The sequence below is a fragment of the Miniopterus schreibersii genome (genome assembly GCF_964146895.1).
Source record: "Miniopterus schreibersii genome assembly, chromosome: 2".
Lineage (NCBI taxonomy): Eukaryota > Metazoa > Chordata > Mammalia > Chiroptera > Miniopteridae > Miniopterus > Miniopterus schreibersii.
Window position 1 is genome coordinate 137,665,565 of NC_138102.1, and position 27,640 is coordinate 137,693,204.

Below are 27,640 nucleotides of genomic sequence, written 5' to 3' on the forward strand. Positions count from 1 at the left end.
AAACGTAGTTCCGCCAAGGACTGTCTGCAACTGACGTCCCTCTTGTCCAATTAACTTTTGAGGCTCTGAGGGTTGCACCTAGCCTGACAATGTCCAGTAAAAAAAAGAGTTCAGATTAGCACCAATTTTGACCAATGGTTGAGAAGATGAGAGATTGTTAACCTATAAGAGCAGTGCTGAGAATGATAAGCAGCAAACTCATCCAATGGAAGTGCCTACTGAAGAATAGGCCTCGCCCCAAATGCCCTGGTGTTGGCGGCCGCTGCTGCTGCCGCGTTCAGTCTCCACCAGGACTCCGCCATGTTGGGTCTTGTGGGTCGTGTGGCCGCAGTCTCGGCCTCCGGGGCCTTGCGGGGACTCAACCCTTCGGCGTCGTTACCCCAAGCTCAGCTCTTACTGCGGGCCGCCCCGGCAGTGCTCCAGCCTGGTAAGTGCATTTTTCTAGGAACTGGGTTTGTTTCTGCCGCCCCATGACCTTGAGCCGGGGGCGATTGTCACTTGGGCCTAAGGTATTAGGTACTAGAAGGACGCCACGGCCAGCTCCCTGCCCTCTAACGGATGGAGAACAAGAACGGTTCGCCCATGGGAGCTTTCTTCGATCTAATTCCTTCTCATTTTGGAAAGGGGAGGCGCAGCGTGACGGGAAAATGCCGGCAGGTGCAGTGACCTTCCTGTGGAATGGGGCCACCGAGCTCTCGAATAATGGGGTTTTGTGTATTAGGGTGGAAGCTTGTGCAGGCCCTTTCTGGGCTCCTGCACGGCCCTCCTTCTGGACACGCCTTCCCTGCAAGCGGAAGGAGGTCGGGCCTGGGCTGAATTCACCAGTCCTTGTGGGTTAAGTCTCGCTTTCAATGACCTTCTAACTGCCATGACCCCAGCTCCTTCTTCTTTGTTTGTTAGCCAGAGACTATGCCGCCCAAACATCTCCTTCGCCAAAGGCAGGCGTCGCCACTGGGCGCATCGTGGCCGTCATCGGTGCAGTGGTGGACGTCCAGTTTGATGAGGGACTACCACCCATCCTAAATGCCCTGGAAGTGCAAGGCCGGGAGACAAGGCTGGTTTTGGAGGTGGCCCAGCATTTGGGTAAGTAGAATTTGTCAGGAATAGTAGGGTTTGTTTAGTCCAGATATTGCCCAAACCAGGCTGTCTTCCTTCTGTGATGATTTTATCAAAATGACTTTCGTTCTTCTGAGTTTGCTGAAGCCATATTTAGGTACTGAGAAGGAGTCTTGGTTGACTTAGGTCTTTCTATGCTGTATTAAATATCATAAAGCCAACTTGGTTTTATGTGTCACCCTGCAGCACTGCCTTTATCTGACAGGTGAGAGCACAGTAAGGACCATTGCCATGGATGGTACAGAAGGCTTGGTTAGAGGCCAGAAAGTCCTGGATTCTGGTGCACCAATCAAAATTCCTGTTGGTCCTGAGACCTTGGGCAGAATTATGAACGTCATTGGAGAACCTATTGATGAGAGAGGCCCCATCAAAACCAAACAGTAAGTATCCCTCTTGTTGCATCTACATGCAAAGGAACTGCTTTTTCTTGCAGTGTTATACATTAGATGACACCTTTTAGTATGCCAGAATTTTCCTGTAGGGAATACTTAAAATGCTGATATTATTAAAGCCATACAATGCAGTTTCTTCTGAAGAAAATTAAGGATGCAGAAATTCGCATTGTAAAAAACCTGCTACTTAGGACCCAAATTGATTATTTAAGTGAGTTTTAATGCCAATGACGTATGTTGTGGGGTTTCCAGAACTTGCATGATTTGTATTTCCTATTGGTATGTGAAGAAGTGCTGTTAGGTTAGGACACAGTAAAGGAAAATCTTTATGACAAAGTTGTCAGGAAAAGGGATGACCGCTTCCTGAGATAATGAAATCCTTTTGGTAAGAGGACATGAGACTATGAGTAAAGGGTTAGATTTGAGAATTACGGGGAATCTTTCAACAGGATGAATAGACACTGGTTTTCTCTTCTGCCTTTGCAGATTTGCTCCTATTCATGCTGAAGCTCCTGAGTTCATTGAGATGAGTGTTGAGCAGGAAATTTTGGTTACTGGTATCAAGGTTGTGGATCTCCTGGCTCCCTATGCCAAGGGTGGCAAAATTGGTATGTTAGTGGTGGGTACATATTTTCCAAACCTAATGTGGGAAGAAAAGATCCTACCATGTTATGAGTGGGTACTGAGCTCTATCCATCACTGATGAATAGCTTCTGACTTTCGTTCTTCTGAGTTTGCTGAAGCCAGATGCCATTCCTGAGAAGGAAAGAGATGAACTTGTTTTTAAAAAAAAAATTTGATTCTTTAGGAACACAGAACTCTTAACTATTCTTTTTCTAAACCTCTCCCAGGGCTCTTTGGTGGTGCAGGAGTTGGCAAGACTGTACTGATCATGGAGTTAATCAACAACGTTGCCAAAGCCCATGGTGGTTATTCTGTGTTTGCTGGTGTTGGTGAGAGGACCCGTGAGGGCAATGACTTATACCATGAAATGATTGAGTCTGGTGTTATCAACTTAAAAGATGCTACCTCCAAGGTGAGCACTGAACTGATTGATGTCCACATAGTAGGTACGCTAGAAAATTACTGTAGTCGACTGCATTGCTAGCTGAAGCCATGGTTTTTGTTTTCAATTTAGTGTCCCAGAATTCCCTACAATGGAAATTCCTGTCCGTGTTTTCCCCCCAATTTATAATACACTAATGCACATTTTTTTTTCTCTTTGATATTAGATTACATTTCCAGACTTTTTATGGTAGATAGACCCATCATTTGGAAGCTAATTTGGGGGGGGAGTTGGAGGTGGTTCATAAGTCTTCATATAACCCTATTTTGTGCTTTTCACTTACAGCTTATTTCCTTTCTACTATCTCAGTAATTTACAGACTTTTACCTCAGTAATACAAGAAGTTATCTTTTGTGTTTTGAACTGCAACTCTGAAAGGGAAATGAAATTTGTGAATAAAACATTAACACCTACCTTCTGAGAAGGAAGTGTTTTTTTGTGTAGTTTAGCTGATTTGGGGACCTTGGATATATGGCTTCCATACTCCTTTGTCAGGTTTTCTTTTTGCCACGGGAGAGCCATAACACAATCCCCCACTACCTCAAATTATAGAGTCAAGTTATCCACATTTGGAAAAGTCTGCCTTTGGAGCCTGAGTACATTACCCCTGAGCTCCACATTCAGGTTTTCTGATTGTGTATGATTACTGCAGGTAGCACTGGTGTACGGTCAAATGAATGAACCACCTGGTGCTCGTGCCCGGGTAGCTCTGACTGGACTGACTGTGGCTGAATACTTCAGAGACCAAGAAGGTCAAGATGTACTGCTGTTTATCGATAACATCTTTCGCTTCACCCAGGCTGGCTCAGAGGTAAGAGAGAAAGCTTGAGATGACCTGTTTCATTTGACCTTTCTATGGAATGATGCAGATGAGTCTAAAGATATAGATACCCAAGACCTTTTTCTTAGTCTTTTTTTTTCTTTTTCTTTAAGGTGTCTGCTTTATTGGGCAGAATCCCTTCTGCTGTAGGCTACCAACCTACTCTGGCCACTGATATGGGTACCATGCAGGAAAGGATCACCACTACCAAGAAGGGATCTATCACTTCTGTACAGGTAAGAATAATTAAATAAATGAAAGTCTAATTTGTATAAAGGCATGTACAGAGAGGTATAAAACCTAGTTACTTATATCTCAAGAGGCTTTAACTGGATTCATGTGCTCCCTGAAATAATGGGTAAAATTTTGTGTGTTTATGTTAAAAATGCTAAAAGGTTAAGAAACATTTATCTAAAGTAATTGAAGATATACATGTAAATGTAGATTACATAGTAGTGGTTTTCAGCCTGAGGGGAAGTCTGGAACTGCATGGAAATTGAGTGGTAAATGAGTATTCCATTAATGTACTACAAATTTTTAAATGTTTATAGATGGTATGTGTAGTAAAATTATCTAAAAATGTGTCTTAAATTGTGTAGTAACTTTCATGATTCTTTTTTTTTTTTTTGGTTAATCTTCACCTGAGGATATTTTTCCCATTGATTTTCAGAGAGTAGAAGGGAGAGAGGGAGAGAGACATCCATTGGTTGCCTCCAGCACATGCCCCAATAAGGGCCAGGGATCGAACTTGCAACCCAGGTACGTGCCCTTGACCAGGAATCGAACCCAAGATCCTTCTGTCTGTGGGCAGGTGCTCTAACTGCTGAGCCACACCAGCCAGGGCATGATTCCTTCTTCTTGTGAACTATTGTAGTGGGTGCAGGTTTTTTGGTTTTACCTCAAAAAGTTAAAATGTAGGATGAAAAACAAAAGGAATGACAATGAAAAATTCATCACAGCTTAGAGGGACCAGATAATCTGTAAATTCAGCAGCTAGTAGGGGTGGTAGGAAGGCTCTTTTGAGGTGAACTCTTGAATGCTACGAAGACAGAGTAAGAATGAGGAGAGGTTAGAAAAGGGGGTGGGGTGACTTGAGTAGAATTACTTGGCTTTGGCTTTCTGATGTTCTTCATGGCTTCTTGACTCACCTTAGGCTATCTATGTGCCTGCTGATGACTTGACTGACCCTGCCCCTGCCACTACCTTTGCCCATTTGGATGCTACCACTGTGTTGTCCCGTGCTATTGCTGAACTGGGCATCTATCCTGCTGTGGATCCTCTAGACTCCACCTCTCGTATCATGGATCCCAACATTGTTGGCAATGAGCATTATGATGTTGCCCGTGGGGTGCAAAAGATCCTACAGGTGAGTATTATTGCAGGTGGGATTAGTGTCTATAAAATCAGGAGTAGAAAGACCAAGACACTGATCTTAGTTGAGAGCCCTCATGACCACCCCAAGTATGTAACTTTTCCTCTAACTTGTTTACTTATAAAGCGAGATAAGGTGCTAAAATCCTTTGTACAAAGCTCAGTGTGAATATAAGGTGATATTAACCCTTAGATTTTTTGGTCCAAATTAAAGGAATGTGAATATTTACTCCAGGCTCTCTTGTTTTCTCACAGGACTATAAATCCCTCCAGGACATCATTGCCATCCTGGGTATGGATGAACTTTCTGAGGAGGACAAGTTGACTGTGTCCCGTGCACGGAAAATACAGCGTTTCTTGTCTCAGCCATTCCAGGTTGCTGAGGTCTTCACAGGTCATATGGGGAAGCTGGTACCCCTGAAGGAGACCATCAAAGGATTCCAGCAGATTTTGGCAGGTGAGATTTCAAGTATAAAGCTGAACATAAATGGCAGAGAAACTGAAATCTCTTGAATGCTTGCTGTGTTAATGTTCCCATTCCATCAGCCATTGAACAATGTATAAACATATTGCACCTAGTTACATAATTAAAAAAAAATAAGAAACAAGCTATTTCCCATTTTTCTTCTTTGGAAATACTCTTATTTACTTATGAGACAGATACCTGTGTTACTTTTCTTGTCAGCCAACATTTAGTGCATTTAGTCTTTGGTACTCTTCTTAGTGAATTACAAGATCTTATGAGGAAGGCATTATCATCTTGTTTTACAAATTGGGAGACTTATAGCACAAAGTTTAAAATAACCACTCCCAATATCACACAGCGAAAGTGGAGAGCAAGAATTTGAACCCAGGTTATGTGGCTCCAGACCATTTTTTCTTGTTATTATTTTTATGTTTTTATTTCAGAGAGGAAGGGAGAGGGAGAGAGAGAAACATCAATGATAAGAGTCACTGATTCGATGCCTCCTGCACGCCCCCTACTGGGGATTACCTGGCAACCAGGGCATGTTCCCTGACCAGGAATTGAACAGGGATCTCCTGTATTATACATAGGTCGATGCTCAAACACTGAGCCACGGCAGCCGGGCCCATTTGTTCTTAATCCATACTGTATCATGTCTTGTAAATTGGATTTGTGAGGGAAGTTTTTTAAGATTTCTTAGATGACATGAATATATCACATTCTGACTGGTGTCTTCTAGTGGTGAGATATGTATACACTGCAGAAAGTTGATATCCCTCTACTTCTCAATACTTGGGGTATTTTGTTGTTTTCCATACAGGTGAATATGACCATCTCCCAGAACAGGCCTTTTATATGGTGGGACCCATTGAAGAAGCTGTGGCAAAAGCTGATAAGCTGGCTGAAGAGCATTCGTGAGAGGATCCCAGCACTCTTCCTCCAAGCTGTCCCTCTCCTTTTCCTTAATCCCAAAATTTCAGTTTTCTCTGTAAGCCACATGAGAGCCTTGATTGAAGACATTGTGTTCTGTCTGAAGAGTATTTAAGGTTTCCAATAAAATGTACATCCCTCCGAATCTGTTTTTCTTCATCCTAACAACACAGCCAACATTGAAGTTTTTAATAGTAATTTTAGAGTGGTCACAAGAAGCAGCACAAAGTAGGCCATATGTTTGAAATGGAGCATCCAAAAAAAGGCCATTGTCTTGTGTTGATGGACAACTGTGGGTCTTGTTAGAAGTGCACATTGGGAAAAGGGGGGTTTAGAAATAACTGCTGTTCTAAAAAAAGGCAAGAGCTAATCAGTAGGTGAATTTAATATTTAGGAAATGGTGATGCATGTTCTCAACAACTGATACTGATATGTGCAAAAATTGAGTTAAAAGGGCTTCTTCCTCTGCTTTACCTAGGCCTTCATATTTTTTCAGAAAGTATTCTGCTTCCTGATTTATATTTTGGGCAAGCTTTGACTTGTGATTGCTTGAGGCAATGCAGGGTATAAAATGCCATGAGGCCTATCCTTAGCTCTGCTAAGATCCCTTACCAAAGTTGAGGAGAGTGTGTTGCTGAAGAGCAACTTTCAGGGTTGCTAGGCTTGGGCTTCTGAACTATAATAATGGGATTTGATAATTTTCCCTTCGTTTGAGCCCACTAAAAGGTGCAGGGTTAAAAGGAGTACTCAAACTACACCCATTTCAGTTTGAAACAGGTGCCTACTATAGTGCAAGGTTGGCTCTGGTGCCCCTTAAGTTTTTTGGATCCAGACCCATCTACTTCCCTCTGGTGGCAGGACTGGAGACTGCAAGAACTGATCTCACCATTTTGAAATCCTTGAAGGCCATTTGCTAGGATGTGGTTCTTAGCTAATGACTGTTTATAAACCAGCTAGGGCTTTAGTCCTGAGGAGGAGTCCACATCTATAAGCTCCTCCCCTGAGGCTTTCTAGTTGGGCAGAAGCAGGGCGGGGACAAACATCCCAATTCTGAGGCCCCTGGGGGCTGAAGGTTGGGGAGGGGCCTTGGGAGAGGCACCAGGGGTGGGGTAGGGTCCTCTTGAGTTTACTCCCATCTGCCTTATGACGTTCTGGTCACAACTCTCTTCTGTGTCATGTTATGGACGGAAGGTGGAGCCCCTGAGCCGCCTGTGCCCAGTAGTTTGCTTCCAGAAAAACCTGGATTTACGGAAATGCTGAGTTATGGAGGTGGGGGCACTAGGTCTTTACTCTAGAGTGGGTAAGAAGCTGGTTCATAAGGCCCTAGGCTATGGGTCTGCCCTTTCTGCTTTGCTTTCCCATTTTACCCAGATGCAGACCTGGGAACTGTGATCCTAAAGGTCATTTGTATTCCTCCACCTCCGTCCTCAGACGTTCATGCTTCAGCATTCGAGAACCTTCTCCCTCTTACTAGCTGCAACTATTTATTTCCTTCCCCCTTTACCACTCTCGTTCTACCACGCCACTGGAGTGTCAACACAGATCTAACCTCCCTCCATATTTCTCCTAGTTCTGCCCTGTCCTTGCCTCCTCCTCCCTCTCCACCCAGAGAAAGCCCCGCCCTTCCCTCCTCCCTCTCCTCCCCAGTCTGTCACACAGGGACATCACCCTACAGCAGTTCAGGCTGTGGTTTGCAGGAAGCATACGTTGGCTTTTTGATTCGTGCTAGTTCCCAGCTCAGTTTAGGAGGATCTAACGCCAGCCTTCAGGTGAAGGGGGAACCAAGGACAGCGAGGAGCTGGGTGGTCCCAGCCCTGAAGTCCTACCAGCCTGACATGGGTAAGTTTGAGGACCAGCCCCCGGGAAGGCCTGAGGGATGCCTGCCTCCCTCCCTGGCTGACTCAGCAGGGGTGGGGCCTAACCTTTGCTCTTTTGGGGGGGATGGAGGAGAAAAGGGACTGTAGGGGCACAGAGCTCAGCAGGTGAGGCTACCGACCAAAGGATCATGATCCTTGGCAAGCTCCAGGTCCAAGGAAGAGCCTGAGGCTCTGTACCTAAAACTGAGGCTCTCCTCCACCTTAACCCCCCCCCCCATCCCAACTCCTCAGCCCCTTGCTTCTTCCCATGTAAGCTTCTTAGATTCAAGTAATATTTTACAGTACTCACTGCTGGCCTCCAGCCCAAAAGTAAAGCCCACTTTTGGTAGCGCTGGAGGGTTTTTAAGATGTCTTTCCACCTCCTATTTTCTCCCAGGCCTTTTAAGTCCCCGTTTTCTCTCCTCCCCCACCCTGACCCATCACCAGGTGGGGGCTGCACTGAGCAGCTGTTTCCTGTTGCCCCAGAGGTTGCTGCAAGGGTGGTGGTTGGGGGAAAACTGAACCTGAATAAAGCTGATTCTCGCGGTCCCACATTAGCCTCATTAGGGCTGCTATTGGCGGCTCCCCAGGCTCCAGTCACTGAGAACAGAGTAAAAGACAAGATTGTGGTTGAAAGGCCTAGGAGGTCTTTGCCCTCGTGGCTTCCTGATTCTACAGGCTTTTAAACCTGGGCAGTGCCGAGGGAAGAAGACTGTGTCAGGTCTTCTAACAGCCGCAGGGATGGGGCCCTGGGGAGCCGAAACACAGGGAACCTGTTCACCGAGTAGGGCCTCTGTGCGTTACCCCATTAGGATTGGCCTTGAGTACCCTCTCTGGCATCTCCCATCCCTCCTTGGAGTCGTGACTCTCACTGCCTTCCCTGCCCTGCTTTGTGAAAAGATCTTTGCGGGTGTCCCAGGATCGCTGGCGGAGCCCTCCCAAGTCCTCTTGTTAGAACCCAACGCCATTCCCCACGTCACCGCAGAAGTTTCTGTCTCTTCTTCCTGGGATCTGTTCTCTTCCTCCCTCTGGGATCCTTCCTGGTTCTGGCCCCTAGGAGACGCCACCCGCTTCCCCCTCCCCCAGCGGGTTCTACGCGACAGCCTTACTCAAGGGCTCGTCCTTACCCCAGTAGCTCCTGCCCCTTTAAGTGCTATCCTCCGCCCGCCCCCCGCCTCCGCAGCCACCGCCTGCCCAGGGCTGGGGGAGGAGGCGCCGCCGCCGCCCGGCTCGGCCACCTGCGCCGCCGCCGCTGCAGCCGCCCGGCCCTGCTCCAGGTGAGGCCCGGCACCCACGTCCGGTCCCGGAGTTCCTGGGCGGGCCGCCCCTGCGGTCCCTTGCCCCGGGATCCCCAATGTCCGGGACTCAGGATCTGACCACCCCCCTGCGGGAGCTGCCCTTCCTCTCTCCCCCGCACTATCTACGTGCCCATTTCTCCCCTGTCCTCTGCGACCGGAATCCCGAGGCTTCTCACGCCTCTCGACAAACCTCTCCTGGGTATCCCTGCCATTCTGGACCCAGGATCTTCCCCTCCCCCGCGCCTTCCTCGCCAGAAAAATCTCCCGCGGTCTGGGTTTCGCCTCCTCTTCTCTGGAACCAGCGCTTTCCCACGCCATCCTAACCTCCAGTGGGAGGGGAAGAACCGCCACCCCAACTTCTCGCCTCCGTAGTAAGGGGGGGTGAGGGGATTTAGCGTAGACTACAGCCACTGTATGGCCCTGCTCCGCTTGGTCCTTCAAGTTTAACTAAGTCACATCTGAAGCTTTTCTGTTGTTGTCACCCAACCCCACCACTCCCAGAGTTTGGGGGTCCGACCTCAGCACCTGCCAACCAGCCCAGGTCTGAAAGGCCCTCTTCTTGGGCCAGTCCAGTCTAGGAACGCTCCTATCCCAGAGTCAGGGAATTGACGGGGGTGGGGGCCGAATCTTGTGATTCTGGGCTTAAGGGGCTATTGGGGGATAGTGGATGAGGGTGGGGCTGGGAGGAAATTTCTAAGGGTATGGGGTGGTGGAAAAGGGGAGGGAAGCCCAGCCTTCTCTATTCAGATGCAAAGGGAGTCCCCACCCCGAAGGAAATTAAGGCTTTCTTCATCTTCTCCTGAGACAATCCAGGAGAAGCTCCTTGCTGTGTTTGAAACAGGATTGTGCATGAATCTGAAGGGGTGCATACCAACTTGGAGAGAAGAGAAGGGGTTATGGTCCTTTTGCTGTGTTATAGGAGAATCTAGCCTCCCCAAAATATAGAGGGGGAGGAGACTGTTTTGCATTAACGTGGAGAGGGACAAGTTAAAATGGTTACAGGGTTGAGGGCCATCTCCCTATTAGACCCTATCAACATTATGAACCATTCAGCCAGTGAGGGCAAGGATCTTTAATAATTACCCAACATCCTCTGGAGAATTCTGCGTACCTCCAAGTCTAGCTGCTCCCCCAGCTCTGCCCCTTTTCTTCTTGTGCTCTCACCACCACCACCTTCCAGAAATGAGAGGACAAAATGGATTTGCTTCAGACTCTTCTGAGCCTTGTTCCATGGTCGGTCTAGGAGGAAGCTGGGGGGAGGAGAGGGTGGTCAGCAGTCATGTTTGGGATTAGATTCCAGGCGTATCTGGAGGGGGAGAGGGAGGAAGGTTGAGGGATGCAAAGGAATCCCCTTCTCACTCCTCTCTTCTTCCTCCCAACCCCAGCCATCTTGGCTCCAGAATGGAGCCAGACACTGTGGCAACTGACCCCAGAATCAGGGTGGTGCAGCAGGAACATAGGGTGAGAAAGAGGGAGCAGGTGCTAATTTCTCCCCATTTTTTAAAATTACCCACCCACTGGCCTGGTTTGAGAGAGATTCGGAGTATTCCCTAGGTACCCTTCTCACAAGTTGCTGGAAAAAAAAAAAATCATTTACCTCTTCCCCTTTCTAGTAGCTTCCTAGAGGGAAATGAGGTGGGTGATTGGCCACATCTGATAGGATTGAGGAATGTTTGGGGACATACGGGGTCAGTCTGCCCTCTGTCTCTGGCTGTGGGGAGAAGCACAGCTGCTGCCCGGGGTGGCTTCTGGCAAGAAGTAAACACCCAGCTATTGGGCATATTGACATCTCACCCTCATCCTTTCTCAAAGAGCAATGAAGATCTCTGATTAGATGGGATGAGGAGGGGTCTTATTCCGGAAGGAAGGTGATTGTAATCTTTCTGTACCAGGTGGGAAGAATGGATTTTGCCCCACTTTCTATTCTAATCCCAGGTGGCTCCAACACCCCTCTTCCCAACCTCTCCTGGCTGGGATAGTGCAGGGGTTGCCCTGGAGACTAGGCCCGGAGCTCGGAAGGGGTGGGAGCAGTCAAGTGGGGCACAGGAGTAACCGGCTCTTCCGGTGCGGAGCCGAGCCAGCCGGTGGGTGTGTGTGGGTGTGTGTGTGTGGGGGGAGAGGCGTGGCTACACCCGTCTGACTGGCACAGGCTCCTCCTCTGCCTCCTGTCTCCGGCAGGCCTGCCCTGCGATTGGGGGCGGGAGATAGGCAGATTCTCCCTCATCCGCCCTGGATAAGGGAAGAAGAAAAAAAAGGACACCGGTCTCTCCCCTGGCCCTTTAAGAAGCGAATTCCATGTCCTGAACTCTCTTCTTCACCTGTCTTTACTTTTTTATTTTTGGGAAGGAAGGTGGCATTCCTTAGCAGAAGTTTGCTGGATTCCCCGCTTTCTTCATAAGGAAGGACCTCTCTCCCCTGATTGTGGCCCCTACTTACTCAGGAACTTGAGGTCAGCAGACTGTTGCAGGGTCTTTATTTTTTCTCCAAGGTGACCTATAATTCTGTTATTTAGTCAGGAAGGAGAGAAGGGTTTCAATTCTACCTGTCTACCTCTTCCCCCTGGTAATGTGCTTTTCTCAGGACAGAAACCTTCCTAGTCCTCTCATCCTCCTCTTTCCAGTCCACGCACATTGAGGCTTTGCTGAAGTTTGCTTCCTTCTTAGCCTCTCTGAGCCATTTGTAGTGGGGAGTGGAGTCTGTCCCCCAAACTCAGGAAGAGCCCACTCCTCTGTGGAGTAAGGAAATCCAATCTAGACTGATGTATTTGGCCATGCCCTGTCCCCACCCAGTTTTCAGATCTCCTTCTTCCCAGACCCCAGAGGAAAAGGTATTTGTTGACCCCTGCCCCCAACCTGCCAGAGTTTCATCATCACCACAATGTCTGTTCCTCTTCCAGAATATTCAGCCTCAGCTTTGCACAATTTAGGTAATTGTTTGTGGAACTGCATTGCATTGAATTGAAGCCTGCAAAGCCTGTTGAGTTGCAAGAAAAGGAAAGCTGGTTTCTAGTCACATTTTATCTATTTGACCTTGAACAAGTCGGTTATCCTCTCTGCCCTTAATTTCTTTATCTGCCAAACAAGAGGAGGTTGAACTAGAAATTCTCTAAATTCTAACATCATATATGATACTGTTCCCCATCCTGGGGCCCTAAAATAGACATTTTAGATGGTAGCCACACTCTAGTCCCCTGTTAGACTTTTCTTTCCTATTCTCATTAGGTTTCGCAGTTATATAGCCCTATCAAAAAAAAGTACTGGAGTTATAAAATAGGTGGACATCTGGGGCATCTTATTTGCTTGTTAGTTTTCTCGATTATCCCCTCCTCTGACCGGGTTTAGACTAAACTTAGGTAGGTCTTCCCTCTCTGGCCCCAGAGCCAAGCTTCCTTTTCCTACGCACAGGAATCTTCCCGACCCGCAGGGCCCTGCTGATGTCGCTGGGAAAGTGATGATCCAGGCAGGACCAGGCTGCCCCCACAGGACAGAGGTGAGTGGGCAGCAGGCGCAGCAGGCTCTTGCCTTTCTCCACCCCTTTACCAGGACTGAACTTTGCTGACTAACCTTTCCGCTTCTACACTTCCACTTTTCCACTCACTACCCAGCCTGGGAAATAACTGCCTACGAAATTATCTCACCCCCACCCTCCCATAGGGAAGTGGCATGCCTTGGTCCTAGAAGTTTGGTCTTTTAGGTTAACCTTGGGACCGTGTCACGCCTTTCAGTTTGTTCAGTGTGAAGCAGGACTATCGGCCACAATGAGAAACGGTGTAGAGGGAGCTGCTCAGTAGGCTAGGGAAGTACCGCGGCGCTAGGACCCAGATCCGGATCGAGGAAGACAGAATGCCCGGCGCTAGGACCCGGTGGCGGAGGCCGCGGAGGGCGGCTCTCCGTCGACCGCAGCTTCCCCGCCCCCTCCGGCTTCGTCTCACTCCTCCTTAGCCGGCCATGTTGGCTCCGCTCCGGCCCCGCGGTTGAGCCGCGTCCCCCTCCCCCCTCCCGGACCCCAGGCCCCCTCCCCCAAGGTCCCCTCCCCTTCTGGCGCCCGGAGCGCGGCCATGTGAACCGCTTGTCCCCCGGGGAGAGACAAACCCCGAGTCCGGCTGGACGCCGCCACCTCAGGTCTGTTGGGTCTGTGGCAGGGGGCCTGAGGGGAGGGAGTCCGGCTTTCATCCGTGGCTTTCCTCAGGGAACTGAGCCTCCCGACCTGCCTAGAGCCTCGCCCGGGGCGAGGAGCTGACTCCAGCTTATTTCCAGTTAGGATCCAGTCCCGGGCGGGGGTCGCCTTGCCCGAGAGGCTGGGAGGAGAAGGGGGCTGGCGGGTCTGCTGAAGACCCGAGATGGGCCGGTGGGTGGGGGCGGGAGTAGCTTGTGGAGGCTCCTGGCGGCGGCGGCGGCGGCGGCGACGACGACGACGACGACGACGACGACGACGACGACGAGGCAGAGAAGCCGCCTGGCTGGTGGAAATGACTTCTGTGGGGAACTCGGGGTGGAATCCCCGGGAGGGGCTCCACCTCCTCGGGTGGGGGTGGGGATTGTCGGATTGCGAAGGGTGGGTGAGGGGGTTCCCTGGGCGGGTTAACCACCGTTTGTTGGGATGGGGCGTTTTGGCAGCTGTGAGTGGAGGGTAGATGGGGTTTCCAGGGGTCTCAGGGTGTCTCCCTTGGGGGTGTGTGTATGTGTATACGTTCTCATGAGCGTGGCCAACAGGAGAGGGCATTTCTGGAGTGGTGCTGTGCTTGGCTTGAGGCCCTCGAGTCCCGTGAGAATCCCCCACCGCAGGACCTGGGTTGATAGGGCTAATGCTGAAGCATCCGCATTTGAGCTGGCCTTAGGGACCTAAGGGAAGAATAAAGAGGGATTCCTTTCCAAGGGGGATCCCCATTTCCGTGGCGGAAAAAGATAATCCCGCATCATCCCTTTCTTTCCTGATGTTCCCAATTTTTAGCGGAAGGCAATGCCAGTTGCAGTCATCCTTTGTAGGATTTGTTGGAGTGAGAGATTTGCATCTTTGGGGGGGTGACGATAGGGGGGTAGATTCCACCTCCATCTGTACACAAACAGCCCCTCCCCCAAGCCTCCCGCAGGAAGTGGCCGGGAAATGGCAGCTGTGCGTTTGCTGCGGCGTCTCTTGTTTTGAAATGTCCATTTTAATCAGATTTGGTTTCATTTTCTGAGGCCTTCTGTGCAGGCTTGGATCCTGCCAACCATGTGGTATGAGAGCCCTTTCGTTCGACTTTTTTTTTTTTTTTTTTTGAAACTTAATTTGTCAACTGGAAGTAGTCACTGCTGTTGACCCACTGATCCCAATATCCCCTCCAGAGCATTTCTGTTTCCCTGTCTTGATTTTTTTTTCCCCTTGAGTTGGAGGTCATAGAGTAGCAAACTCAGTCATCCACCAGCAGGGCTACACTTTCAACACAAGTGATGCAAATTCCCTCAGCAAGGGAACTGCCAGGAGGACTTGGGATCTTTTGTGGCATGAGAGGAGTGGCTTTCTGGAACCCTACTTAATATGTTCTATGATAGTTTATGTAGTGCAGAGCACCTGAGCAAGTGAGCTTCTGAGGTGAAGGGTGGATACTGAGAGGTGGAAGAAGAGGAGGGAATGGGGAAGATTAACTGTGAGTGGGATTAACTGTGTGTGTTGGGGTAGAGACTGATTTGCAGAGTGAGGATGGTGGGCTTGTTCCTCACTGGTGATTGTAGCCTAAGGATAGTCTCTGTGGGAAGCCTGTTAGTTGACAAGGTGTTGGAGAGTTTACCTTCTGCAGAATCAACTAATTAGGGGAGTTAGCTATCATGTGACTTACTCTTCAGCCCATAAAAGACATCTTCTCTGTTATTACCCTTCTTGGAGAGTGCTATACTTTTCCTCTGTTTTTGTGCAGTCATGTGTCCAGATTTTCTCTTTCTTTCACCTGATAACTCCAGGATATTTCTACTACAGTATATAGTGATGGACTGTGTATACTGTGTCCACAGGCACTTTGTTAGACACTGGGTTTGGTTAAAGATGAGTGGCCACAGGATTTTATATTTTGAGAGATGAGGTATTGAGATCAAAACTTTTCATAATTTTCCAGTCACAAACTTCGTACCTGAATTGTAGATTCCTAGAATAAAGGTCCAGGATAGGAACAGATAGACATATGATTATCTGATAGTGTGGTGCTTTTTTCACTGGGGCCGTTGGGGGTTGATATTCTGGAAACAGTAAAAACAAGTCTCGTGTCATTGTCCTTTTTCTTGCCTCTGCTTGACTGGCTGGTTTGAGTTGCTTTCTGATAGGGTTGATTTGATACTGACTTTAAGTTCCCTTTTCTTCAATCTGTGTTTATCTAAATTGGGACATGACAGAATAGTACATTGATTTTTCCCTGTTGGAGTTAAAAGAGTGAAGGAGAAAGATCACTCCATTCTTTGGACTCTTTAAAAGAAATAGAAGTTGATTTTGAGAAAGTAGATATTGACTTCATTTGATACATGATTGATCAGAAAGCTGAATGAAACAAGGCTTTCATGGCTTTCTTGTAAAATGGATGCATTTTTCTATCAAGTAGATTTCTTGCCTGTCGCTGTGGCTCAGTGGTTGAGAGTGGACCCATGAACCTGGAAGTCAGGTTTCCATCCCTGATTAGGGCAGTGCGAGGTTGCGTGCTGGATCCCCAGTAGGGGGCATGCAGGAGGCAGCTGATTGATGATTCTCTCACATCATTGATGTTTCTGTCTCTATTCCTCTCCCTTCCTCTCTCTGAAATCAGTAAAAACATTAAAAAAAAGTAGATTGCTTAATATTGCCCCCCCCCCGCTTTTCTCTCTCTAAAGAGAAAAAAATTGAGGTATAGATAGAACTAGGTGGGCTGACCTCAGAGCCAGTCAGAAATCTAGAATGCCCTGAGAGAGTTAACCTTGCAGTCTTGTGGTTCTGGAATCAGGTGTTGTCAAGAGAGAAGAAAAGCTTGTTAGGGTTACTGTGTCTTGCTGCTGTTGACCTTTTTATCACATCACGTCAGAAGTGGTCTGCTATATTCTTTTACTGTTAAAATAGTGTGGAAGTTAGTCCAGTAACTGATGTGATGTTTGACCTTGTGTGAGATGTGTTCAGTGAGCCAACATTTTTATGTCCTAGGACACAGAGTAAAGTATAAAACTCATGCCCGGCCGGGCATGGCTCAGCAGTTGAGCGTCGACCTAGGATCCAGGTGATCGGGGTTCGATTCCCGGTCAGGGCACATGCCCGGGTTGCAGGCTCGATCCCCAGTAGGGGGCGTGCAGGAGGCAGCCAATCAATGACTCTCATCATTGATGTTTCTATCTCTCTCTCCCTTCCTCTCTCTGAAATCAATAAAGATATATTTTTTTAAAAAATAAATAAATAAAACTCTTGAAGTTTTTTTCCTGGGGTAAATAATCTTCCCAATTTGTTTCTTGCAACATGGTTGTCCTCATATACCTCATAGCCCAAGATTAATACTTTATCAGCATTGTTACACATGGCTCAGTAGGACCACTTTTCACCAGCTTGACAGTCTGCATAATTTTTAAATTTATAAAATTCTGCAAAACAAAAAGCTTTAAAGAGCTTTGGAGTTTGTCCTTGGATTGGGTCACTGACAATAAAAGTAGAATTGTGTTATTGTGTTACTGAGTCTTTTGTCCTCCGAGTTGTAAGGAATAATTAAGAGGGTATTTTACAGACTAAAAGGATAATGTAACCTTAGCAAAAATTCATCAGAAGACTAATAAAACACGAGGGGTTGTTTTGTTTTTTAAATATGTCTATTGATTTCAGAGAGAGGAAGAAGGGAGAGGGAGAGAGAGAAAAAGATAGAAACATCAACGATGAGGGAGTCATTGATTAGCTGGCTCCTGCATGCTCCCCACTGGGGATTGAGCTGGCAACCCATGCATATGCCCTGACCGGGAATCGAACCTCGATCTCCTGGATCATAGGTTGATGCTCAACCACTGAATCATGCCGGCTGGGCAAACATGAGGGTTTTTAAGAGACAGGTGCTGTCACTACTTTCGGTTTCCTGGGATTGGAATCTTTAACCTGCATGCTCAGCTCAGGTTTTTTTGGGCTGGGGGATATCTTCTTGTTGGAAAGAATGGAGTCCTTAACTGTTACAGCTGAATTTCTGAAAATCAATCAGCTTAAAGAGAGAAATAACCTTTTACAACCTCTGGAGTGTGGTTTTTAGTGTCCGGCAATTTTAGAGGCATAGAAGTGACCAGAACTGTGACAACACTTAGCCTAGATTGTGATATGGTTCTTTTATTCAGTCAACAAATATTTTAAAACCTATTCTGTTTCTTGAGTATTTAAATCAAGCAGAACATTTTACTAATTTAGAGCTTAAATTTATTGCCTTTTTACACTCTCAATACTTCTGTTTCCTTGCCTTATTTTCTGCAGGGGACAGCTGTCTAAAATAAGTCAAGATTTGGGGCCTTTCTTCCTCTAGAAATTGTCATCTCTATTAATAATGAAGCAGAATTTATCGGTTCTCTGAGAATAGTAGGAGCAAAAACCACAAGCTTTATTGGATGAGTAAGCTGGCAGAAAAGATCTATTCATTTATTTGTTCAGTCTGTGGGTTTGACAAATACATATTTCCTTTGGTTCTATTATGTGCTTAGCACTAAATTAGGTGCTGGAGATACAAGGGTAGAACTTAGTATCTGATTGATGTTGTAGAGCCTACATTGTTTAGAAGAAATCAGGACAGAACAGTCATCTTTGTATTCTCCTGAGCAGCTTGGACATGGCAGTTGCCCCCCCCCCAAAATCATCTTTCATCATCTTCCTCCTGCTTTGCTGTCCTGACTAGGAAAGGGGGTTAAGAAAAGGACATTTTGAGGGAATAAGCCTCATACAGTACATGCTGTAGTCTGAGTAAGAGTTTGAAGGGAAGATTTTTACCAGAACTGTCAGAATGGGCTGTGGGGAAGAAGGCATGTCAATTTTGTGGCTTGGCACTTAGAACTCAGTATTGGTAAAGGAAGACAGCTTAGCCAGGGAGGGGTTTTTTAGATACAAAAGTCAAAGCATCCTTGTTTGCAGCATCAGGAACTGGGAATAGTGAAAACTTTTGAAACTTCCCCAGGGTGTGGGGTAGGAATGGGGAATGGGCAGCTTTTATATTTGAGCAGGATTTTTCAGCCTTGGCTCTATTGATATCTTGTGCCAGATGATTCTTTGTTGAGGGCTGTCTTGTGTATTGGCAGGGTCATTAGAAGCACACCTAGTTTCTACTTACTAGATACCAGTAACATACACCTTTTGTCATTAGTAAATACCCAGGGGGCAAAATCACCCTGATTGGAAACTACCCTATTAGAGTCTGGTGGATGAATCCAGAGATGTGTGGAGTTGAGAAATAGTCTTCATAACATTCACAACTATAAAGCTAAAACATAGTGTTGTGATTTATTTACCATACAGCAAAACTTGCTTTTGTTGTTTAGTAAAGATAAACATTTGAAATCTCTCCCCACCCCTTAAAAAAAAAAAAAAGAATTAGAAACCTATGTGTGAAATTTTCGTATACTATATGGAACAAACAAACCAAAGTGTATAGCTGGATGGTGTTAATGTGTCTTGCCTTTCTGTGGGTAGCTTCAGAGGTCTGAGTGTTAGGATTGGTCAGGGCACCTGCAAAAGTGTTGAAATCTGTAATGTTTATTTCAACACTTTGTGCATTGTCAGCCTTTTTTTGTTAAAACCATGTCTCAGGTCCACACAGTAGTAATTCTTCAGTTACAGCTGAGAGAAAAGCAGTCTATTTGGCCATGTGGCAAGGGCTTTGCTTTACTGCTTCAGGCTTAAGGGGTACCATCCCTTAACTCATAAACGAAGTATAGAGGTTCTTAAGAGATCCATTTACATACTACTGGGACTGGGCTGGGTATTGGCCTGATTGTACTTCCTGGTCATGAGAGCTGTCTGCTATTCTGGGGATTGGGCACTGACTGATTTCTTTTTTCATTTGGCCAAAATCCTATTAGTTCAAAGGGAGACACTCTCCTTTACTGTTGTCCTTACTAAGTTCTAGACGGGAAGGCATAATTTACTTTCAGACTTTATTGTGAAAAGCATCTTGGGTAGGGAGGTTAAAATGAAATAATCCAGGGTTTATTGCTGAGAGGAGCTGTCCACATTTTCTTTGCATTCCCATACTGTGATCCCACATTTAAGTGACATCTGAAATCAAGAGTCCAGTTGCCTATAGGGAAGTCTGGCTGGGTAGTGATTTAAATTATATTTGTATTATATTTTGACCTTTTGGGCCCTGATTATCTTTTTGAAAACTAAGCAGTCTTTGCTCCTTTTGTCTAATAATAACAGCTAACATTTATTGAGTGCTTGCTGGATGACAGTGTGCTAGTTCCTTTATATAGATTTTCTCATTTAATCTTTACAAGCCCTGAGGTTCAGCAACGTTAAGTGATTTGCCCAGGGTCACACAGTTAGTGGTAGTAGAGCTGTGATTTGAACCTGGAGCCCACTGTGTTGCACTGATCTCACTGCACAGCACAAAGAGTATTTTGTTTCTAGGAGGCCTCTTGTAAATGAAGTGATTGTGGTCCTGATGACCCTTCAGTAGAGGCTAGTGGGGAAACAGATCTCAGGCAGTAGATAACTTCCCATTCCATTTACTTATCTGATTTCTGTGAGCCATCCATTTATTCTTATTAGTGTATAATTTATGAGACAAGAAATGCTGTGCTCTCCCAGAGTAGCAGAGAGGCCACTCACTAGTTTCTTCATGAATTCAAAAAGAAAATGCCCCTAGGTGGTTTGGCTAAGCGAGTAGAGTGTTGACTTACAGACTGAAGGTTCCCGGGTTTGATTCTGGCCAAGGGCACGTACCTCGGTTGCAGGCTCTGCCCCAGTCAGGGCATGTGCGAGAGGCAACCAATTGATGTGTCTGTCTCACATTGATATTTCTCTCCCTTTCCCCCTCTCCCCTTCACTCTGAAAAAGCAATGGAAAAAATGTCCTCAGGTGAGGATAAAAAAAAGAAAAAGAAAATGGAAAAATGAACTGAACTGTGGCCTCTCTTTGAGTGGGAGGATATAGTCCAGTGTACATAGGAAAGAAGGTGTGTGTCTCAGAAATACACCAGGGGACGTGTGGCTGTGCATAAAACTGGGGGAGGAAAATAGTGGGGGTGAGATGAGATTGGCTTTCCAGACAGCATTTCTAGGACTTCTGAAATGAATTACTGAATGTCCTCTTTGGTCTGTGATGTAAGCTTTGTAACCTAGAGAATTAGGTAATGAACTTTCCTCCTTGATGTCTTTCATTTCAGAGAGATCATTAATCACATGATGTTTATTTTTCAGATCCCTTACTGCTGAAGAGTGGCCTTTAACTATAGGAAAATCCTGGGGGGGTCCTGAGGTCTTTCTTTATAGAGACTCAGTTTCTTCGTTGATGCATAGCAGGTTTAGATTTGCTGCTTATTTTAATTTATTTAAAATATATATCTATATTGATTTCAGAGAGAGGGAGAGAGATAGAAACATCAATGAGAGTCATTGATCAGCAGCCTTCTGCACACTCCCCACTGGGGATCGAGCCCGAAACCCGAGCATGTGCCCTGACTGAGAATTGATATGCAATCTTCCAGATCGTAGGTCAGCACTCAACTGCCGAGCCACGCCTGGCTGGGCTGCTGCTTATTTTAGAGTGAAGATGTGGAAATAAGTTAATCCTAAAGACTTTTCCCCCTTAAATCAACACAATACAAATTGCTTCTATTTTATTTTAAATTTCTTTATCTCTTTTAATACTTTTAATACATATATATATATATATCTTTATTGATTCCAGAGAGAGGAAGGGAGAGGGTGCTTTTATTTTTTATTTGTTAAAATTTCAGTTAAGCTTGGCTGGTGTAGCTCAGTGGTTGAGTGTTGACCCATGCACCAAGAGGTCACTGGTTCAATTTTTTTTTTTAATATATCTTTATTGATTTCAGAGAGAGGAAAGGAGAGGGAGAGAGAGAGAGATAGAAACATCAATGATGAGAGAGTCATTGATCGAGCCCGCAACCCGGGCATGTGCCCTGACCGGGACTCGAACCCCGATTGCCTGGATCCCAGGTTGACGCTCAACCGCTGAGCCACATCTGGCCGGGCAATGTTTCTATCTCTGTCCATCTCCCTTCCTCTCTCTAAAATCAATCAAAACCTTTTTTCAGTTAAAATTGATGAAAGTAGAGCTAATTATGGTATTTAGCTTGGAAAGTCTTATAGCTATCATGCCGTATTCTATACAGGGTTCGTATTTCATGCTCACAATTATGTTAAATTCACATATTACCTAATGGTGTCTAATTTGCATTATCTAGCATATTCAGTCAGGAACATGCAAACCTTGGGCAGTAGTCATACATACTCTTAGCCAATTTATTCATTTTTTTTAAAAAAAGAGGTTATTTAATCCCAGCCAGGCGTGGCTCAGCGGTTGAGCATCGACCTAGGATCCACGAGATCATGGTTCGATTCCCGATTAGGGCACATGTTGCGGGCTCAATCCCCAGTTGGGGGCATACAGGAAGCAGCTGATCAATGACTCTCATCATTGATGTTTCTATCTCTCTCCCCCTCTCCATTCCTCTCTCTGAAGTCAATAGAAATATATTTTTTAAAAAGTTATTTAAAACATCACTAGGTCAGTTTATTGCCTCATCTTTCTACCTGAATTCTGCTGCCCTTTTAAAACATTGTGACCCAAGGAGCTGCTTTTTCAGTATGAAGAACAGATCATGTCTCTCACAAATCAAATTAGAATGCACTACTAATACATCATAAATGTCTGATTGACATGTCAGACTACCAGTAATTCTGGCTTCTGCTTCCAGTATCTTTCTCTTCTCTTTGCTCTATCAGAGAATTTATTCTGATCGAGGGCTTCACTAGTAGCATATCACCTCATATTCAGGAGAGAATGAAAAGCTTTTTTAACCCTGTTGCCTCCCAGTGAGCCACTGCATTTTACAAATATAAATATCCAGCTGTTCTCTTCATGACCTTTTACATTTAAGCCACAAAACCAGAACATTATGAACCATAGTAGGTAGAGTAATATTCCTTGGGACATCCTCTTATTTAATAAATTTTCCACCTCTGATGCTTTCTGAGCTGTGTTCTTGGACAGCATGGTATTTCCCAAGGAAAAAGAGTAGAAATGTTGCTAGATGATTATACTTTTGCCATTATGGTCACCTTTCCTGAAATGTAGTCTCCTTTTCAAATCCCTTTACTAAAGTAATATTATTTTCTTCAGATATCTAGGGCTATGGATAGGATAACATGGAAATTGTTTAACTCAAGCACAATAATAAAACAAAGCAGGATATATATAAAATATGCTTTTCAGCCAATACCCCCATTTCTGTGGCTTCCTATAAAAAAGATGGGTTTGAGAACCTTCTGTGGGACTCTGGCCTTACCTTGAAGGGAAAAAAAACCAAAAGGATGGAGGATATTAAGTGTTATAATAGGGTATTCATACCTAACATAGAAGGGTAACTTGGCTGGGAATTAAGAGGGTAGGGCTGCCCGGCTGGCGTGGCTCAGCAGTTGAGCATTGCCCTGTGATCTAGGAGATCCCTTTTCAATTCCCAATCAGGGCACATGCCCGGGTTGTGGGCTCAATCCCCAATGGGGGGCATGCAGGAGGCAGCCGATCAATGACTCTCATCATTGCTGTTTCCATCTCTTTCTTCCTCTCCCTCTCAAATCAATAAAAATATTTTTTTTGAAAAAAGAGAGTAGGGCTAACACGGGGAAGACTCCTGCAGGCTTGTGTCTTGGTTTTTCTCACTCTTTTTATCTCTACAAGACTGACTTTAAAAGACTATTTCTATATGGTCATTGCCCAGGTTAGGAGTATGTTTCTTCCTCTTTTTTTCCTGACCTCTTTCCTCCCCCTCCTACTTAGGCAGGAGAAGGGTAAGTAGATAGAAGGGAGGGGGCATTCTCTTTAGAAAATTCCAGGTGACATAACTTTGTTTAACCTGCAGTATTTTTTTTCCCCCTCTCTCCCCTCCTACAGAAATGGAGGCCAACGACCATTTTAACTTTACTGGCCTTCCCCCTGCACCTGCTGCCTCAGGACTGAAACCCTCTTCCTCCTCAGGGGAGGGCCTCTACACTAACGGGTCTCCCATGAACTTCCCCCAGCAAGGGAAAAGTGAGTGTGAGGGCCACATGGCATGGGGAGGGAGTGGGCATCATTTCTTTAGAGCAGGTTGATGGGACAAGATTTGGATCCCCTCTGGGCTAGCTTCCTCACAACAGTTCTGTGCCAGGAGGAGAGGGAGGGAGGGAATCCTCAGAATTCCAGCTGCTGGAGGGAAATCAAGCTTCTAAGAACAAGTTCTAGGGGGTTATGGAAGCAATACTTCTAGTGTTGACTTAAGGTTGGAGGGGATTAGATAAATATACTGGCTTTTTCATCTTAGCCTGCTCTTCCCTGTTCCCTGGCTACTGCCAGAAAGTGGTGAGATGGCTAAGGCTTCTGATAACCAGGTCAAACCCATGAGAGAGATAATGGGGCCATCCTATGAGAAGTTGTATTTAGAAGTTGGAGAAGCCACCCCTAGGATGGGGGTGGGGAGTTTGGGGGTTGGATGAAGGTTGGGATGTGTTTCCCTTTTAGTTTGTGCAACAGAAAGGAGGGCAAATGCTTGTGCCGCCTCCTATCCTTGAGGCTGGAAGATAGGGACGGAGAGTTTTAATGCTTACCTAGTTCCCCAGAGAGAAACATCTAATTCCAGATTGACTTGTTACTGCCAGGATCAGGTCTTTTCCTGAATTTGGTTTATCTGTTGCTCTATACCATGGCTCTGCCAAAGTGCCTCTCTAATCTTGCCTGGGTTTTAGGTACTTTATGCTTGGAAGTAGAGAGAAGCCCAAATGCTTCTCTTCCTTACAGTAGAAAAATACTACCATAAACTTATACTTCCCATCTGTCCCTCCTATCATTTATAAGGGGGTTGCAGGTAGATAGAAGCTCCTTTATTTCACTGGAGAACACCTCACCCCCACCCCCACCCCCCTGCAGCGTCCTTATAGCTTGGTTCATTTTATTTGATTGTTCTCCAGTGTAGAGGTTGCCATTGGTATTGAGAACTGAAATACGCAGTATTGGTCATGCAGAGATCCCCCCCCCTTACTCTCTGGTGCCTATGGGGAGAGGCCAATCCCAGCCTTCTGAGCTGGGATCTTGCTGCTGTGGTGACTGCAAATCTATTCTTAGCCCAGCACAAAGTGCTGAATCTGCATGTGCCAGTGAGGTGGAGGCTGTCCCTTCTGGTCCCACTGTGGGGCCAAACAGGCACTGGGGAAAAGAGGCTAGGAGAATTCAGTCATGCCACTCCAGGGGAAAATTTCTTTAGGGAATGAAGATGGGAAAGAATGCAAGTCACTGTAGAGAGTCTGCAAATAGCTTAATTTAAACAAAACAAAAAGCTCTGAACATAGGCAGGAGCCACTGGTCACTCCTGTGATAGACCAGGAGAGCTCCCCAGCCCCCCACTCAGTAGTCTCAGTAGCAGTTGCTAAACTTATATACAGGAGCATCTGTGTTGGGTGTTCCTTGAAGACTAAAAAAGCTATAAATGTTGCAGAGGGGAATCCCCTCCCCTTCACCTTCCTTTTTTCTAGTCAGAGCTATTCTTTTGGTAGAGTTGGTAGAGTTACTTGCATACATATCTGTAACTGACCCTTTTTCCTCCTTTTCTGCCAGGTTTGAATGGGGATGTGAATGTTAATGGCTTATCTACTGTATCTCACACTACTACTTCAGGGATTTTGAACTCTGCTCCCCACTCCTCCAGCACCTCACACCTCCATCACCCCAACGTGGCCTACGACTGTCTCTGGAACTACTCACAGTACCCATCCGCCAATCCTGGCAGCAACCTCAAAGACCCACCCCTTCTTTCCCAGTTCTCGGGGGGACAATACCCACTCAACGGCATCCTTGGGGGCAGCCGGCAACCTTCATCCCCAAGTCACAACACTAACCTTCGAGCTGGGAGCCAAGAGTTCTGGGCCAATGGTACCCAGAGTCCAATGGGGCTTAACTTTGACTCACAGGAACTGTATGATTCCTTTCCTGACCAGAATTTTGAGGTGATGCCCAATGGACCCCCTAGTTTTTTCACCTCTCCACAGACTTCTCCCATGTTGGGCTCCAGCATCCAGACTTTTGCACCTTCCCAGGAGGTAGCCAGTGGTATCCATCCTGATGAGGAGGCAGAAAAGGAGCTGACTTCAGTTGTGGCAGAGAATGGCACTGGCTTGGTAGGCAGCCTGGAGCTGGAAGAAGAGCAGCCAGGTATAACTGGGCCTGTGAGCTTGGTTGGGAGAAGGAAAATGGGGCTATGGGGGCAGTGGCTTTTTGAGGTGAGGAAAACTTGTCTTTCCAGCTCTCTGCAGTGGAGGCTGATTTGCATGTTGGTGATTAGCAGAGCCAAGTGGCTGGTGTTTTTGTGGCAGCAGCACCAGCTCGTGAGTGGGAGTGCAAATTATTTCAAGCTCATGCAGAGCTGCTGGCCTGGAGAGGGCAGGTGGGCGAGCCTGAAACATATTTCAGCCCCAACAGACACTGCATCAGGGCTTTTTCCAAAATATAGGAAGGGGTTGGGGCATTAGCAGGGATCATTGAAGTCAGTTTGACTTGACTATGGCAGGATTAGACTGGCTGCTAAAGTGGCCTGAAGCCTAGTAGTGACTGGCACTTGAAGGAGGGAAGGAAGCAGGCAGAGCATACCATTGCTTGTCTGCTCACAGTTTTCTTTCTTTTTGTTGTTAGCATTGATACATGTCATCATCCCTCTCATCTTTTCCCTCTAAATAGATAAATGCTTAGTTTGCTATTGATTCCAAGAACAAGGGTGACCATCCTGTAAAATCACAAGATGTTTTCTCTGTTTACCACCTGTTTCCACTGAATGGGGGAAATAGCTGCGAACATGATGGGAGTATGGTCTCAGACCCCATACCTGCTATAGGATTTTAATAGTACTCAGTAAGTACTCTGCTTACTGAGAATATCTTGATGTGAAGGGTATCCACCATAGAACTGGCACCTATAAATATTGAAAGAATGAACATCCGTCTAGTGAAGATTGACTGCCTGCTATAGCTGAAGGAACCAGGTGAAGGTGCTATTTCATACTTTTGCTCTTCCTGATATTTCCTAGAACTGAAGATGTGTGGCTACAATGGCTCCATCCCTTCTGTGGAATCATTACACCAAGAAGTCTCAGTCTTGGTCCCTGACCCCACAGTGAGCTGCTTAGATGATCCTTCACATCTTCCTGATCAACTGGAAGACACTCCAATCCTCAGTGAAGTCTCTCTGGAGCCCTTTAACACCCTGGCACCAGGTAGGCTTGGAAGCTGTCTCCCTTCAACTTAACCATGCAGAGGGATAACCAGCTTTTGCCACCTGGAATAGATAGTAAATCAGGAAAGGATTTGGGAATCTGGGTCATGGAGGCTTCCAGATACTCCTGTGGCAGACCACAGTCTCCTGCCACTGGCCTGACTGGGCCAACTGCACTCTGAGCTGAATTGGTTCATTTCCCAAGTTCTCTCCCAATGTTCCTTTTGGCCAAGAGCCCTGGACTTTAATAATTTACTGGATAGGGACTTATTACCACACAGTTGGGCTGTTTGGGTTCTTGCTAAGTAGAAAGAAGACATTTGCCAGTGAACATTTATCTTTTACCCCACTGAAATATAAGAGAAACCTATTTTGTGATAGATGCTAGAATTTTTTGCATTTGTCTGTGGGTTGTTACAGGGCCCATGCTTTTCCCTTCATTTCCACTTCAAGCTTTTATGATCCCTATAGCCTGGTGACTTTACTGTTTCATTAGAGGGCTATAAAATTGCCCTAACTTATTATTAGAAAGAGCTTTCCCACTGTGGGAACTAGAATTAGATATATTCAAACAAATATTAAATCTTGCTTTGTTTTTTCCACCCCCTGAAGAGCCAGTAAGTGGAGGACTCTATGGTATAGATGATACAGAGCTGATGGATGCAGAAGACAAGCTGCCTCTTGAGGACAGCCCTGTGATCTCTGCCCTTGATTGTCCTTCCCTCAATAATGCCACTGCCTTCAGTCTCCTGGCAGATGACAGTCAAACTTCAGCCTCTATCTTTGCCAGCCCCACATCTCCACCTGTCCTTGGGGAGTCTGTCCTACAAGGTAAGTGAGGAGAGGTAGGACAAAGAAAGTCCTTTACCTAGGAAGAAGTGAGAGAACACAACACGTTCCATAGATA

At 46.2% G+C, this 27,640-nt stretch overlaps 2 protein-coding genes across 5 annotated transcripts in view; both read left to right on the plus strand.

The window, feature by feature from the left end:
* Positions 1-223: 223 nt before the first annotated feature.
* Positions 224-6,306, plus strand: ATP5F1B (ATP synthase F1 subunit beta). The gene is made up of 10 exons (XM_081128135.1): positions 224-427; positions 901-1,083; positions 1,322-1,496; positions 1,995-2,116; positions 2,360-2,544; positions 3,227-3,385; positions 3,508-3,630; positions 4,548-4,760; positions 5,021-5,222; positions 6,052-6,306. The coding sequence occupies exons 1-10, from the start codon at positions 301-303 to the stop codon at positions 6,147-6,149; spliced, it is 1,587 nt and encodes a 528-aa protein (XP_080984261.1). The 5' UTR covers positions 224-300; the 3' UTR covers positions 6,150-6,306.
* Positions 6,307-7,814: 1,508 nt separating this feature from the next.
* The window catches only part of BAZ2A (bromodomain adjacent to zinc finger domain 2A), a 35,676-nt gene continuing 15,850 nt past the window's right edge, over positions 7,815-27,640 (plus strand). The window contains exons 1-6 of one of the 4 annotated variants that reach the window (XM_081127899.1): positions 7,815-8,000; positions 12,720-12,804; positions 23,392-23,529; positions 25,087-25,680; positions 26,549-26,734; positions 27,346-27,564. In XM_081127899.1, coding sequence (XP_080984025.1) covers positions 23,394-23,529; positions 25,087-25,680; positions 26,549-26,734; positions 27,346-27,564 — 1,135 coding nt within the window. In that variant the 5' untranslated portion in view covers positions 7,815-8,000; positions 12,720-12,804; positions 23,392-23,393. Of the gene's footprint in view, positions 8,001-9,213; positions 9,295-12,719; positions 12,805-13,239; positions 13,437-23,391; positions 23,530-25,086; positions 25,681-26,548; positions 26,735-27,345; positions 27,565-27,640 lie in introns of those variants that run through there. The other 3 variants (XM_081127900.1, XM_081127901.1, XM_081127898.1) reach the window with 3 other exon arrangements.

Coding starts and splice junctions, on each gene's coding strand:
- ATP5F1B (XM_081128135.1), top strand. CDS start 301: ATGTTGGGTCTTGTGGGTCGTGTGGCCGCAGTCTCGGCCTCCGGGGCC. Junction 3,631..4,547: donor GATCTATCACTTCTGTACAG/GTAAGAATAATT, acceptor GACTCACCTTAG/GCTATCTATGTGCCTGCTGA. Junction 4,761..5,020: donor GGGTGCAAAAGATCCTACAG/GTGAGTATTATT, acceptor GTTTTCTCACAG/GACTATAAATCCCTCCAGGA.